This window comes from Anolis sagrei, chromosome 2 (genome assembly GCF_037176765.1).
Source record: "Anolis sagrei isolate rAnoSag1 chromosome 2, rAnoSag1.mat, whole genome shotgun sequence".
In the NCBI taxonomy this organism is placed as follows: domain Eukaryota; kingdom Metazoa; phylum Chordata; class Lepidosauria; order Squamata; family Dactyloidae; genus Anolis; species Anolis sagrei.
This window is the reverse complement of record NC_090022.1, coordinates 15,582,731-15,595,958: the sequence shown is the minus strand read 5'-3', so window position 1 is coordinate 15,595,958 and position 13,228 is coordinate 15,582,731. Positions and strand designations below refer to the sequence as shown.

General features: G+C 43.5%; 1 protein-coding gene across 1 annotated transcript in view; it reads right to left on the bottom strand.

Moving 5' to 3' along the window:
• Positions 1 to 3,993: 3,993 nt before the first annotated feature.
• Positions 3,994 to 13,228, bottom strand: part of TNXB (tenascin XB) — a 153,756-nt gene continuing 144,521 nt past the window's right edge. The window contains exons 40-45 of the mRNA XM_067465071.1: positions 11,190 to 11,322; positions 9,210 to 9,361; positions 8,634 to 8,730; positions 5,650 to 5,811; positions 5,179 to 5,342; positions 3,994 to 4,840 (exon numbers count right to left, since the gene is read on the bottom strand). Coding sequence (XP_067321172.1) covers positions 4,742 to 4,840; positions 5,179 to 5,342; positions 5,650 to 5,811; positions 8,634 to 8,730; positions 9,210 to 9,361; positions 11,190 to 11,322 — 807 coding nt within the window. The 3' untranslated portion in view covers positions 3,994 to 4,741. The remainder of the gene's footprint in view (positions 4,841 to 5,178; positions 5,343 to 5,649; positions 5,812 to 8,633; positions 8,731 to 9,209; positions 9,362 to 11,189; positions 11,323 to 13,228) is intronic.

The following is a 13,228-nucleotide window of genomic DNA, read 5'->3' as shown; positions in this document are numbered from 1 at the left end:
AGGTTATGATTATTCCAAATAGTGTGAATGCCAATTAATCTCCAAAAAGATCACGCTACCAAAAGCCTGTTGAGATTCCTGGTTTCCCCCCAAAATTGTCAATATCCATTTTCAAAAAATAAATATATGATTTATTGCTTATTTCACCTAGACTCAGAGGTTTCTTATTACGTTTGTGTCTACACACTGTGGCCGACACACCATGTCACAACACACAGTTTGGAAAGCTCTGATCATAGAAAATTCCTACAGAGATATAGGTGAAAATAGCAATTTCTTTTGTCAAAGTTTTTCACTTTCAGTGACTGTACAATAAGACTCCTATAAGAGAAACTCATATCTGTGCCCTGGGAATTTGCTAGGTCCTCCAGGCAATTCTATGATATGCTTCCCCTGAAAGGTACCATGAAAATGGTTTTAGGACCTTAGAAATTCCAGGAGAGTATAACTTTCTAGGAGTCCGTAGGTTTTCCAATGCAACTTTCTGGTATGCTGGAACCAGAAGTGAGTTAATTTAACTGTGGTCTCATGTGGTCTCATGTAACCATTGTCTAGTTGGGAATGTGTCCCCATGAAAACAGGTTCTTGCTGTATTGGTATTGCCATCTTTCAATGTATTTGTTTAAATATAGAATTTTAAGGACTGTACATTCTGCATGCCAAATTTTCAATATAATGGCCTAGAAATTAGAGGCAAGGAAATTGTGATATGCAGATGTATGTCAACAAAATAAATAAATGATAGTTCAAACAACATCTTACTGCCTGGAGTGTGTTTGTTCTGTGTTGACGCCTGGCATGCCTTTCTTCATTATATCCTATTATTCCACTGCTTTCCTCCCAAACTCCAGAACATCCCACTTGTAAAGATATGCAACCAAGCTGTGGTAACACAACTATATGCAGTCTTTTAGAACTGAATATAGCCAGGCTTTAGCAAGGATCAGGCTTTAGCACAGCAAGTTAAATTGCCAGCTGTAGAAAAACTTGCCAACATGGGAGACAGTATTGATCCCTGAGGAACCCCACAAGACAATGGTTGTGGGGTTGAACAGGAGTCCCCCAATAACACCTTCTGAGAGCAGTCCTCTAGGAAGGGCCGGAGCCATTGCAAAACAGTACCTCCAAAGCCCACGAGGCGTCCCAGAAGGATACCGTGGTCAATGGTATTTAATTAATCTATGAACATTTCAGGGCTTGGTATTTTGCTTCCTCGTGATGTTGTTCCTTTTCTTTCCCTGTTGCATCAGATTCAGAAGCTAATTCACAAGGATTTAATAGCAGTAGTAGGACCACATCATGGACGCTACATATAGTGACCGGAAGCATATGCCCTGCCTCAGCACCAACTAAAATCCATGGATACTTAAGTCCCAGTATACAAAATGGTGGAGTAAAATGGGTTTTGGGGAACTATTTTAAGTCTGTGGAGACAGAGGCCAACTGAACCAAACAAGTAACTGATGCAAAGTTTTGGGCTGCATTGATAGATTTGTGCCTTTTTCCCAGGACCTTGGAAGAAAAGGGACACAACCAAGAGAAGAATTTTCCATATTGAGAGCCAAGGAAGGAGGGAGGGAGAGAAGGGAGACGCAAGTTAAAAAAAGGAAGGACGGAAGGAAGGAAGGAAGGAAGGAAGGAAGGAAGGAAGGAAGGAAGGAAGGATGAAAGGCTGGAAGGGAGAGAAGGAAGGAAGGAGGGAGGGAGAAAGAGGGAAGGAAGGGAGGGCAGGAGGAAGGAAAGAGAGAAGGAAGAGAAGAAGGGTGGAAGGAAGGGAATGAGGGGAGGGAGGGAAGGGAGGGAGAAGGAGGAAAAGACAAAAGGGAAGGAAGGAAGGAAGGAAGGAAGGAAGGAAGGAAGGAAGGAAGGAAGGAAGGAAGGAAGGAAGGAAGGAAGGAAGGAAGGAAAGGAAAGGAAAGGAAAGGAAGGATGGAAGGAGAAAGGGAGAGAAAAAAGGAGGAAGGAAAGAAGTAAGGAAGTAAGGATGAAAGGGTGGAAGGGAAGGAAGGAGGGAGCAAACGAGGGAGGGAAGAAAGGAAGAAGGAAAGAGAGATGGAAGGAAGGATAGGATGGCGAGAGAGAGGAGGGCATGAGAAAAGATTCCAAGGGGCCACATCCAGCCCCTGGGCCTGGGTTTGCCCACCCCTGATCTAGCCATAGCAATTCAAGTGTTTTCAAATGGCATTATTCCTACAGTGTGGATGCACCCTCACAGGACCCTTTTCAAAACAACATTGCAGCCACACCAAAAGAAAACCATGTGTCAATCTCCATCCTTTTTAAAAACATATTTTTTTATTTTAAACATTTTCTCACAAGGATCTAAAAATAGCTCCTCCCAAGTGCTTCTTATAAGTAAACTTTACACCACCCCCCCGCCCCATAACACTATACAGCCTGCCTCTTCCTCCCTCTCCCTTACCCACCTTGTGCCGATATCCAGCCTTCCCTTGATTTACAAGTACTGTACCTGCTGCAGAATTCACCTTTGTTACCCTCTGGGAATGAAATCCTCCTTCCTGCTCTCTCATGATAGAAATATCCAACTATTGGGTGCAGGTATTGCTCTTAGGACATCAGGAGGAAACGTGCGGCCAAATGTATTGACTTTGGGTTCCTCACTACCCAAATCACTGAAAACTGACTTCAAATGACAAAAACAGTTTGCATTCCATCCTGCCCTTCCCAGAAGGCTCAGGCAATAGTAAACTGCTGCACCTTCTAGCAAACATATCTTTTCTCAATACTTTTTACTGTCTCAACCACACATTGATGTTGCTTGGGCACATGTGTCCTGGTATTTATCTGTAAACTCAATGTACAATACTCAGCTTGCCGACTTGGCCCTCGCTTGATATGAATAGATTATTTTGAATTTAATTTTATCCATTTTTAAATTTTGATTTCAGTTCCATCCGTTCTGCTCAGGGCCACCTATTCTGTCTCCACCCACCGTCTCATTCTGTTCACCAGTTTTGGGGCCGACCTGAAGTTTGCTGGTTTTAATCCGCAAGACGGGGTGAGCTCCCATCTGTCAGCTCTAGCTTGGAGGGACATGAGAGAAGCCTCCCAGTAGGATGATAACACATCAAGGCGGCCAATTCTCTGTAGATGGGCAATTCTCTCACACCAGAAGTGACTTGCAATATGTTCTCAAGTTGCTTCTGACACTATTAAAAAAATTGGGGGATTTCCATCCTGGTTTTATAATGACCGGGGGCTGCGGTGGTGCAATGGGTTAAACTGCTGAGCTGCAGAACTTGCTGACCGGAAGGTCGGAGGTTTGAATCCGCAGGATGGGGTGAGCTGCTGCTGTTAGCCCCAGCTCCTGTCAACCTAGCAGTTCAAAAACATGCAAATGTGAGTAAATCAATAGGTACCACTCCAGCAGGAAGGTAATGGCACTCCATGCAGTCATGCCTGCCATATAACCTTGGAAGTGTCTATGGACAACGCCAGCTCTTCGGCTTAGAAATGGAGGTGAGCACCAACCCACAGAGTTGGACACAACTGGACTTAATGTCAGGGGAAAACCTTTATCTTTACTTTTAAGTTAAACTGCTGAGCTGCTGGCCTTACTGACTGAAAGGTTGGTGGTTTGAATCTGGGGAGCAGGCTGAGCTCCTACTGTTAGCCCCAGCTTCTGCCAACCTAGCAATTTGAAAACAAGCAAATAGGAACTGCTTCAGTGGGACTGCTTCAGTGGGAAGGTAACAGCGTTCCATGCAGTCATGCCGGCTGCATGTCCTAGGAGGTGTCTATGGACAACGCCGGCTCTTCGGCTTAGAAATTGAAATGAGCACTACCTGACAGAGTTGGACACTACTAGACTTAATGTCAAGGGGAAACCTTTACCATTACAATGATCACTTGTTATCCATGGGATGGGATGCAAGGACCTTAGTGGGCAACCAGAGGGGAGGTTGGAGAGGCAGCAGCAAGCATGGCTTGAATTGACAAGATTCCCAGGAGGGGAAAAATAAAAAAAATGTATCAGCATCACAATTCTTATTAAAAAGTGCTTTGATTTACAATGGTGCCTGCGGGAGGGAGAAGAGGAGGAAGAGGAGATAGTGATAATGATGGAAAATGGGTGAATGTAAACAGCTTTACATTGGAGAAAGGAGGGACAAGCTGAGCTTGGAAACAGTTTCTGTTTTGGACTGCACCTTCCAGAATCCACAATGAACAGTGCCATTGGCAATGCTGGCAGATGGATACTGGAAGTTGTTGTCCAAATCTCTGGTGATGGTTCTGCAGAGAATGTGTACAGAAAGAACGATGCAACTGGAGGACACAAGGTCAAAGTTTCTTCCTCTCAGGGCTGCCAAATGAGAGGAGAAACCAGAATTGGTGGCAACCAGGTAAGCAGTCAGTCCATTTTGGAGATGGCTGGTTGAGAATCTAGTCAACTTTGTTGTTTTCAATGGCTTTTCAGAAAGAAAGGTTGCTGAATGGGGAGGTGGATAGTGATCCTCCTTGATCTCGTCTACTGTCCTTGACTCTGGATTCTTGGCATTCTGTGGCTGGTGCACGGCAGGAAAAATAATCATAATAACAACAATACAAGGTGCTTTTAGGAAATATCCATTCATTGCTGTCCTTTGTTTTCGCTCTTGCTTTCTCCTTTTGCTCAGGGAGAGTGTGAGGGATCCCATCATGAGAGGAGCAGCCTGAGATCTTGTTCCTCCTCCTTCTCCTCCTCTGCTCTCCCCTTTAGTCCCTTTGTAGGCCTCCTTGCTCACGCCCGCCGCAAAGGCTGGAAGCCACGGGGCCGAATCTTCATCTCGGTGAAGGGGATGGAGAACTCAAAGCCTTTCCAGTTAAACCAGTTGATGCCCTTGAATGAGAAAGAGAAAAAAGAGGAGCTGAGAAACAAGAAGGAGGGACACTACAAATGTTATGCTCTGGGGCACCAATGGTTAGGAGGAAAAGAAGCAGATGCATTAGGGGCGATTTAACTAGCAAATATGTCTGGTCAGAAGAGCCTAAATGCTCTAACAGCACCAGGTCCCATCTGGATCATTTTTGGCTACTGGTGTTGGACAATGCTGCTGCTAATAAGTTACTCTGCTGTACATTTATAAGGAGGGTCTTTTGTTAATAAGCCCAGTTGCCCAACGTCCCTGCCCTTTCTCTTCCTCCCACCCTCATATTTGTATGTACGTATGGGGCTACCTGGTGGTCTCGGTTGTTTGCGTAGAGCCCATTGAGGTTGGCGTAGTGGCAGTTGTGGTACCACCAGGCTCCCCGGTATGAGACAGCGCAGGAAATGATGAGCCGGTTGGGGTCCCGGTCCCGGGTGGAGAAGACGCTGCCTGAGTGATAGCTGAATGCATCGCCTGCGGAAGAAGAAAGGATGTGAGAGAGAAAAAGGAGGAAGGATTCTCACCTTAGTTTCCTTACCACTCCTGAATTCTCTGAAAGGGACAAACACATACAGGCTGACCATCTTGATGGTTAGTTAGTCCCAGCTAGAACAGAATCCAAGATCTATCCAGAGTGGCTATGATTCTAAACCCATGCAATTAATTGTTGAATGGTGAATTGACAGGTAAGTAAATCCCATTGGCCCAACGGTTTTATTCAAGGCAGGGCAAGCCACATTCCTTTGTCCACAGTCTGATGCCTGTCCAGCCCAACACTTACCAGCTGTGCCACTGTAACGGCCCAGGTGGAGGCGGTAATAGTCAGCAGGGGAATCGACGCGGAAACTCTGGTAGTTGGCATAGACAGACTCATTCCCGGCACGAAGGTCCACTCGCAGCTCATAGTCCCCTGAAGACGTCAGCTGGTGCAAAGCCGTGTTCCCTAGGAGCAAAGCAGAAGAGCAGAATGACTCCCAGCTTTTCACAACCACATGTCTAGAAGGTCAGACTGGCTCTTTTGATGTTCTTCTTAGGAGGAGAGGTGGCTTAAGGTAGTGGAAATCTCTTTTTTCCTAGAGGAGAGGTGAGGCAGAAGGATGGTGGAAGAGTTTGACCCCGATAACAAAATCCTGATACAGAAGACAAACCAGAGTTTGGAAACACAAAGGCTGCCTTTCCAGTTCCCGGTTTGACTTTTGCTGTTTTGATAAGAATCTTCTAGTGCAGGGAGTCTTAAACTTTTTCACTCAGGACCCCTTTTGGACCAATATTTTTTTTATGTAAACACTGTAAACACTGCATAACAGATTTGTGTAAATGTCTAAAACAGCCACTATTTATTGTCGAAGGATTTCATGGCCGGAATCACTGGGTTGTTGTAGGTTTTTTTCGGGCTATATGGCCATGTTCTAGAGGCATTTTCTCCTGGCGTTTCACCTGCATCTATGGCAAGCACCTTCACCTCACTACCTCTGAGGACGCTTGCCATAGATGCAGGCAAAACACCAGGAGAAAATGCCTCTAGAACATGGCCATATAGCCCGAAAAAACCTACAACAACCTGATGTTCAATTTTTTTATTGTTGCCAAATTTTTCAGGACCCCAACATTGAGCCAAGATGACCCCTTTGGGACTGAATCCTACAGTTTAAGACACGAAGTTCTAATATGATTTCCACTGGAAAATAATTATACATAGACTCACACTGGAGCACCTAGAAATTCTTAGAGAGAACACATCTCTAGGAATCTCTAGGTCCACCAGCACAACTCTACAGTAAACACCTCCTGGAGGTTGAGCAGAGAATCACACTGAAAGACCTAGCAATTCCTAAAGAGGTATTCTCTTTAGTTAAATGCAGGCAAGACAAAGGTACTCCTGGTCAGTAGTTAAGGTGTGGGACTTCGGCCTGTGTTGGATGGTGTCACACTCCCCTTGAAGACACAGGTTTGCAGTCTGGGAGTGATCCTGGACTCATCGCTGGCCCTGAAACCCCAGGTGTCAGCGGTGGCCAGGAGTGCCTTCGCACAATTAAAACTTGTGCGCCAGTTGCACCCATACCTTGAGACGACACACTTGGCCATAGTAGTCCACACTTTGGTCACATCCCCTTTGGACTATTGCAACACTCTCTATTTGGGGCTGCCTTTGAAGATAGTTTGGAAGCTGCAATTAGTGCAGAGATTGGTAGCTAGATTGGGTTGTTGTAGATTTTTCCGGGCTATATGGCCATGTTCTAGAGGCATTTTCTCCTGACATTTCGCCTGCATCTATGGCAAGCATCCTCAGAGGTAGTGAGGTCTGTTGGAAGTAGGAAAACAGACCTCACTACCTCTGAGGATGCTTGCCATAGATGCAGGTGAAACATCAGGAGAAAATGCCTCTAGAACATGGCCATATAGCCTGGAAAAACCTACAACAACCCAGTGATTCCGGCCATGAAAGCCTTCAACAGTACATTGGTAGCTAGATTGCTAACTGGAGCGCCATATCTTGAGAGTACAACTCCCTTGCTGTGACAGCTCCACTGGTAACTGGTCATAAACCAATACACAACTGCTGGCTGTTACATATAAAGCCCCCTCCCCCCTCCAGCACCAACCACTGCTCTGAGATCAGAGTGAAGAGAGGGGCCAGGAAGGCAGTTCCATCTTGTCTCCTGCACTGTGCTTATAATATAATATAATATAATATAATATAATATAATATAATATAATATAATATATAATATATATACATATAATATTGATAATATTATAATGTAATACAATATACTACTACTAATAATAATAAATTGATATTATAATTATATATTTTATATTAAAGGTAATATTACTAATAATATTACAGTATAATGTTATAGTACAATGTAATATATAATATTAATATTGTGCTATGATGATAATAATATACTGTATTTACTTTTTACTTGTAAGCCGCTCTGAGTCCCCTTCAGGGTGAGAAGGGTGTCATATAAATGTCATGAATAAATAAATAAATAAATAAATAAATAAATGGTTTGGGTCCAGGCTATTTGTTCAATCGCATCTCCATATATCGGCCATCTCATGCACTGTGGTCAGTGGAGGAGGCCCTACTCTCGATCCCACTCTGTCTTAGTTGGTGGGGACGAGAGAGGGGGTCTTCTTTATGATCTCTCCCAATCTCTGGAACTCCCTCCCTAAAGAAATAAAAATGGCCCCAACCCTCCTCTCCTTTAAGAAACTTTTGAAAACACACTTACGCACTTTAGTGTATGGAGAAGAGGAACGCGGTTGAACCCATTTGCACTATGATATGGCTATGACACATTTTTAATAAACATGAACATCTGTGTTAGCCATTTTAAATGCAATTTATTTCTAACTGCTTTTAATAATATGTGTTTAATGTTCACTCATGTCTTTGTTTATTGTCTAACTTGGTTTATTGCGACCTAATCCTCATTTCAAGGTTTAATTTTGTCATTATAAGTTTACTGTTAATATTGTGCATTATTTTGTATTATTCCTGATGTTGTTTGTACTTTGTAAGGCATTGAATGTTTGCCTCTTTCTGTGTGTAAACAACCCTGAGTCCCTTTTGGGAGAGAGGGCAGTCTAGAAATAAAGTTTTATTATTATTCTCTAAGACGAAAAAATAGCAATATTGAAATGTGCATTTTCTCACTTTCATGATTCTGTGCCCCTAACCCCAGCAAATGTAGTGGGTGGACTTTAAGCCTCTGTTGTGCAAGAGTAAGACATGCCGAACCATATACACACCTAGCCAAAATTCCCGAGTAAGATTGCCAAAGCCAGTGGCATAATCCTGCCAGTCACGCCAGAAGTCAGTCTCGCCATTCATCCGGCGCTGAAAAACCTGAGGAGGAGGAAAAGCACATGGTTATGAGTTTGTGCATCATGTAAGCAGCTCTCTTTGCTGCCTGAATGAACTTGGGACTTTGCACTGCGATGCTATAAATAAATGCTCCCTCCAACTTGGTAGCACTGTCCATACAAGACTGCCTTGAAGATGAGTTCTGGAGAATGACAAGTTTGGGAAGAAGGCCATACTCTTTCATAAACCAAAGTCTATTTCCTCCATTATACAGGTAGCTAGATAGTTGAAAGCATGGAAAGATCAATAACTAGTAGTAAGTATATCTATACCAGCAAACCATGCTGGTTGGGGGAATAGTAAGAGTTGCTGTAAACGTGTATTAGAATGGTCAATTCTGCAATAGACTCAGGATTTCTTTCCTCTTCTAAAACCGAAAACTCCAGAGTTTGTGGTAGATGAACAAAAGGGCGTTTATGGTGATCAACCCACTCTACAGCTGCATTCTTAATAATACTCACTATCCAGCCACCTCCATCGGTCTCCATGTCACAATACACCTGCAAGGGCCGCTCTCGGTTGCCTCCAAGATAAATCGTTGTCACCCGGGAGGGTCCTGGCCCATTCAGGCTCTCCTCTGAGCAATCCCGAGGGAAGGGGTAAGTTAGGCGCTCTACCGAGGAAAGAAAGGTTAGCACTATCAGTGACGATCCCAGTATGATGATGATGATGAAGATAATAATAATAATAATAATAATAATAATGACACGATATGAGAATTTAAAGATCGAACTGCAAAGACTCTGGCAGAAGCCAGTAAAGGTGGTCCCAGTGGTGATTGGCACACTGGGTGCAGTGCCTAAAGACCTTGGCCTGCACTTAAACACAATCGGTGCTGACGAAATTACCATCTGCCAGCTGCAAAAGGTCAACTTACTGGGATCTGCACGCATTACTTGCCAATACATCACACAGTCCTAGACATTTGGGAAGTGTCTGATAGTGATCCAATTTAACAGCCAGCAGAGTGCCTGCTGTGGACTCATCTTGTTGTGTTTCAAATAATAATAATAATAATAATAATAATAATAATAATGTATTGTCAAAGGCAAAATCTGGCTACCAGTATTAAAAAACTCTAAAATTACAACAGCAAAACAACAGAGAGGAAACAATCTGGGACATCTAATCACTCTCAACAAAAGATTGCCCCAGGCACTGCCAGGCCATCAAATGCTAATCAAGGTGGTCAGTATCAAGCAGATAAGAGTCCTTTGTCCCACCCTGGTCATTCCACAGATATATAAACCCACTTTCCTAGTTCCAACAGACCTCACTACCTCTGAGGATGCTTGCTATAGATGTAGGCGAAACGTCAGGAGAGAATGCCTCTAGAACATGGCCATATACCCCGAAAAAACCTACAACAACCCAATAATAATAATAATAATAATAATAATAATAATAATAATAATAATAACCACAACAATAACTTTATTCTTGTACCCCGCCTCCATCTCCCCGATGGGACTCAGGGAGGTTTACATATGACACAAAATGTCTAAAACAAAACATAAAATAAACACACACTACAATACAATAAAGTAAAACCATAGCATATAAAACAACAATTTAAAACTCAGAACAACACCCAATGACTTCTGGTGACAACTACCGTAAGACATAGCCAAACTGTAAACAAGACGACAACAGACTGGTTTGGATAAGAGCCAGTGTGATGTCAACACACATTTTGAAGTGCAGGGCTGCTCCGGAGTTTGGGAAACTCTGGATCATTCCCAGACATTGGGTAATGCAGTGTAAAACCACATTAGCCATTTGGACATCCAGGATCGAGTCATTTGGACATCTAGAATCATCCTTCGCTCCAATGCAGGATATAGGGTCAGTGTAACAAGCCCCCAGTCTCTGAAGGAGCAGAAAATAAACTGGCTCCTTCCTCAGTATGACATCCTTTCAAATATGGGTATGTTTAGCCCTCAGACGAGAAGGCTGAGAGGAGACATGAGAGCCATGTAGTTTGAAGCCATTGTTCCATTGTGTCCTAGTCTCTAGGGCAGCAGAAAACAAGCCTGCTCTCTCCTCTCTATAACTTCCCCTCACATATTTATACATGACCCACATCGTGCCTCCTCTCAGCCTTCTTTTCTGCAGCTCTTTAAGCCACTCCTCATAAGGCTTGTTCTCCAGACCCTTGATCATTTTAGTTGCCCTCTCCTGGACACATTCCAGTTTAGAGTCAACATCTCCCTTCAATTGCAATGCCCAGAATTGTCACGGCACACTGTTGGCTCTTGTTCAGCTTGTGGTCTACTAAGACTTCTGGATCTCTTTCCTATTGAGTGTTTCCCATTGTTCCTGCAGTAGAAGGACTTGAAATGGAACCAAGCCTTCTGGCCCACTGCAAAATCCTAATGTGGAAAAAGATCTGTCAAGATAGGATAAAAATCCTCCCCAAAGGAAACTTGCAGGGCTGTTACCGGTGGTGAAGGAAGTGGAGGTGGGAGCTGTGGGCATCCCTCTCCTCAGCGCCTGGACTTGGGCTTGGTAACTACTGGAAGGAACGAGGTCCTGGATTTCATACGAAGTGATGTTGGCATCCAAGGAGATCTCCTGTGGAGCATAGAGAGAGTTGCAATGAAACGAAACCACAAAGTACAAGAGAGTGGCCCAATCTGGGGGAACCAGGGAAGGCAAAGTGTGTGCTTCATCTAGAATTTGGAAACACTCCTTTTAGGAGTTAAACATTTATAAAAAGTAATGTGTCTACGTTCTGGTTATGAACAAACCTGCCATTTTCTTAGTGCATTAAACTTTGTTACACATGTGTAAGTCTGGTTATGCATCGTGGAATACAGTTTGTGGCTTGATGGTGCAAAAAAGGCCAAGGATATTGGAAAACCACAATTCCCATGATTCCATAGTATGGAGCCATGACAGTTTAAATGATGTCAAATTGCATCACAGTGCAATGTGGAGCAAGGTACAATCTGGGTTGATGTGAGTTTTCAGGACTGTCTGGCCTTGTTCCAGAAGCATTCTCTCCTGATGTTTCACCCACATCTATGGCAGGCATCCTCAGAAGTTATGAGGTCTGTTGGAAACTAGGCAAATGGGGTTTATATATCTGTGGAATGTCCAGGGTGGGAGAAAGAACTCATGTTTGCTTGAGGAAAGTATAAATGTTGCAACTGGCCACCTTGGTGAGCATTTAATGGCCTTGCAGCTTCAAAGTCTGGCTGCTTACTGCCTGGGTGGGTGGGGGGAATGAAAGAACACAATGTTGCAACTGGCCACCTTGGTTAGTATTGACATAGCATTCACACTTGCCTCAAGTAGATAAGAGTTCTTTCTCCCACCCTGGACAGTCCACAGATATATAAACCCAATTTTCCTAGTTTCCAACAGACCTCACAACCTCTGAGGATGCCTGCCATAGATGTAGGCGAAATGTCAGAAGAGAATGCTTCTGGAACATGGCCAGACAGCTCGGAAAACTCACAACAAACAGTGATTCCGGCCATGAAGGCCTTCAACAACACAAGATGCAATCGTCCCTAAACTTTGGTGTTTGGGATTGCAATTCCTAGAAACCCCTGCCAACTTGGCCATAGGCAGGAATTCTGGGAGATGAAGTCCAAAGTACTTGGAGGGCCAATGTCTTGGAATCATTGGTCTAGGATACCTTCTAGTTGGTATTTCATCAATGTGGACTGTTGACAGCAGATTCTCCTGATAGCCAAATATCTCTGACTTTTTTTTACTATGAGAATGAATTTATGGTGCAAAGCAGTGAGGAATCTGCTCTTTTGAGTTTTGGAACTGAGCATTTAATTGGAAAATGAAACATCCTCAGCATCAGAATTTGAAAATATTACTTAGTTGGAGTACACATCCCAAATTCTTTCACTCAGCACAGCCAAAGTGTAGCTTCGAAAGTCAATGTAGTGAGCGAGGCCTCTCCCCCAGGCTGTTGGGTTTGGAATTCTTGTTCATATCTTGGCCAAATGGTCAGACTATCCAGTGGCACAAAAGGGTTCGTTTATATTACTGACCTTGTCAGATATACGTATTTGGCATTCACATTGCAATGTGAGCCTGGGAAGAGATATAAAGGCTGATAATGCATTGAGATGTGGGGTGAATTTTCCTCCCTTGGAAACCTGCTTGGCCAGCAACCAAGCAATGGGTCATATTTGCAAACTCTTTCTTTCTTTCTTTCTTTCTTTCTTTCTTTCTTTCCTTCCTTCCTTCCTTCCTTCGTTCCTTCCTTCCTTCCTTCCTTTCTTCTCTCTCTCTCTCTCTCTCTCTCTTTTCCTTCCTTCCTTCCTTCCTTCCTTCCTTCCTTCCTTCCTTCCCTCCCTCCTTCTTTTTCCTTCTTTCCTTTCTTCCTCTCTCTCTTCTCTTTCTTTCTTTCTTTCTTTCTTTCTTTCTTTCTATCTTTCATTTCCTTCCTTCCTCTTTTTCTTCTCCTCTTTTTCTTTCTTTCTTTTCTTTCTTTCCTTTTCCTACCTTCCTT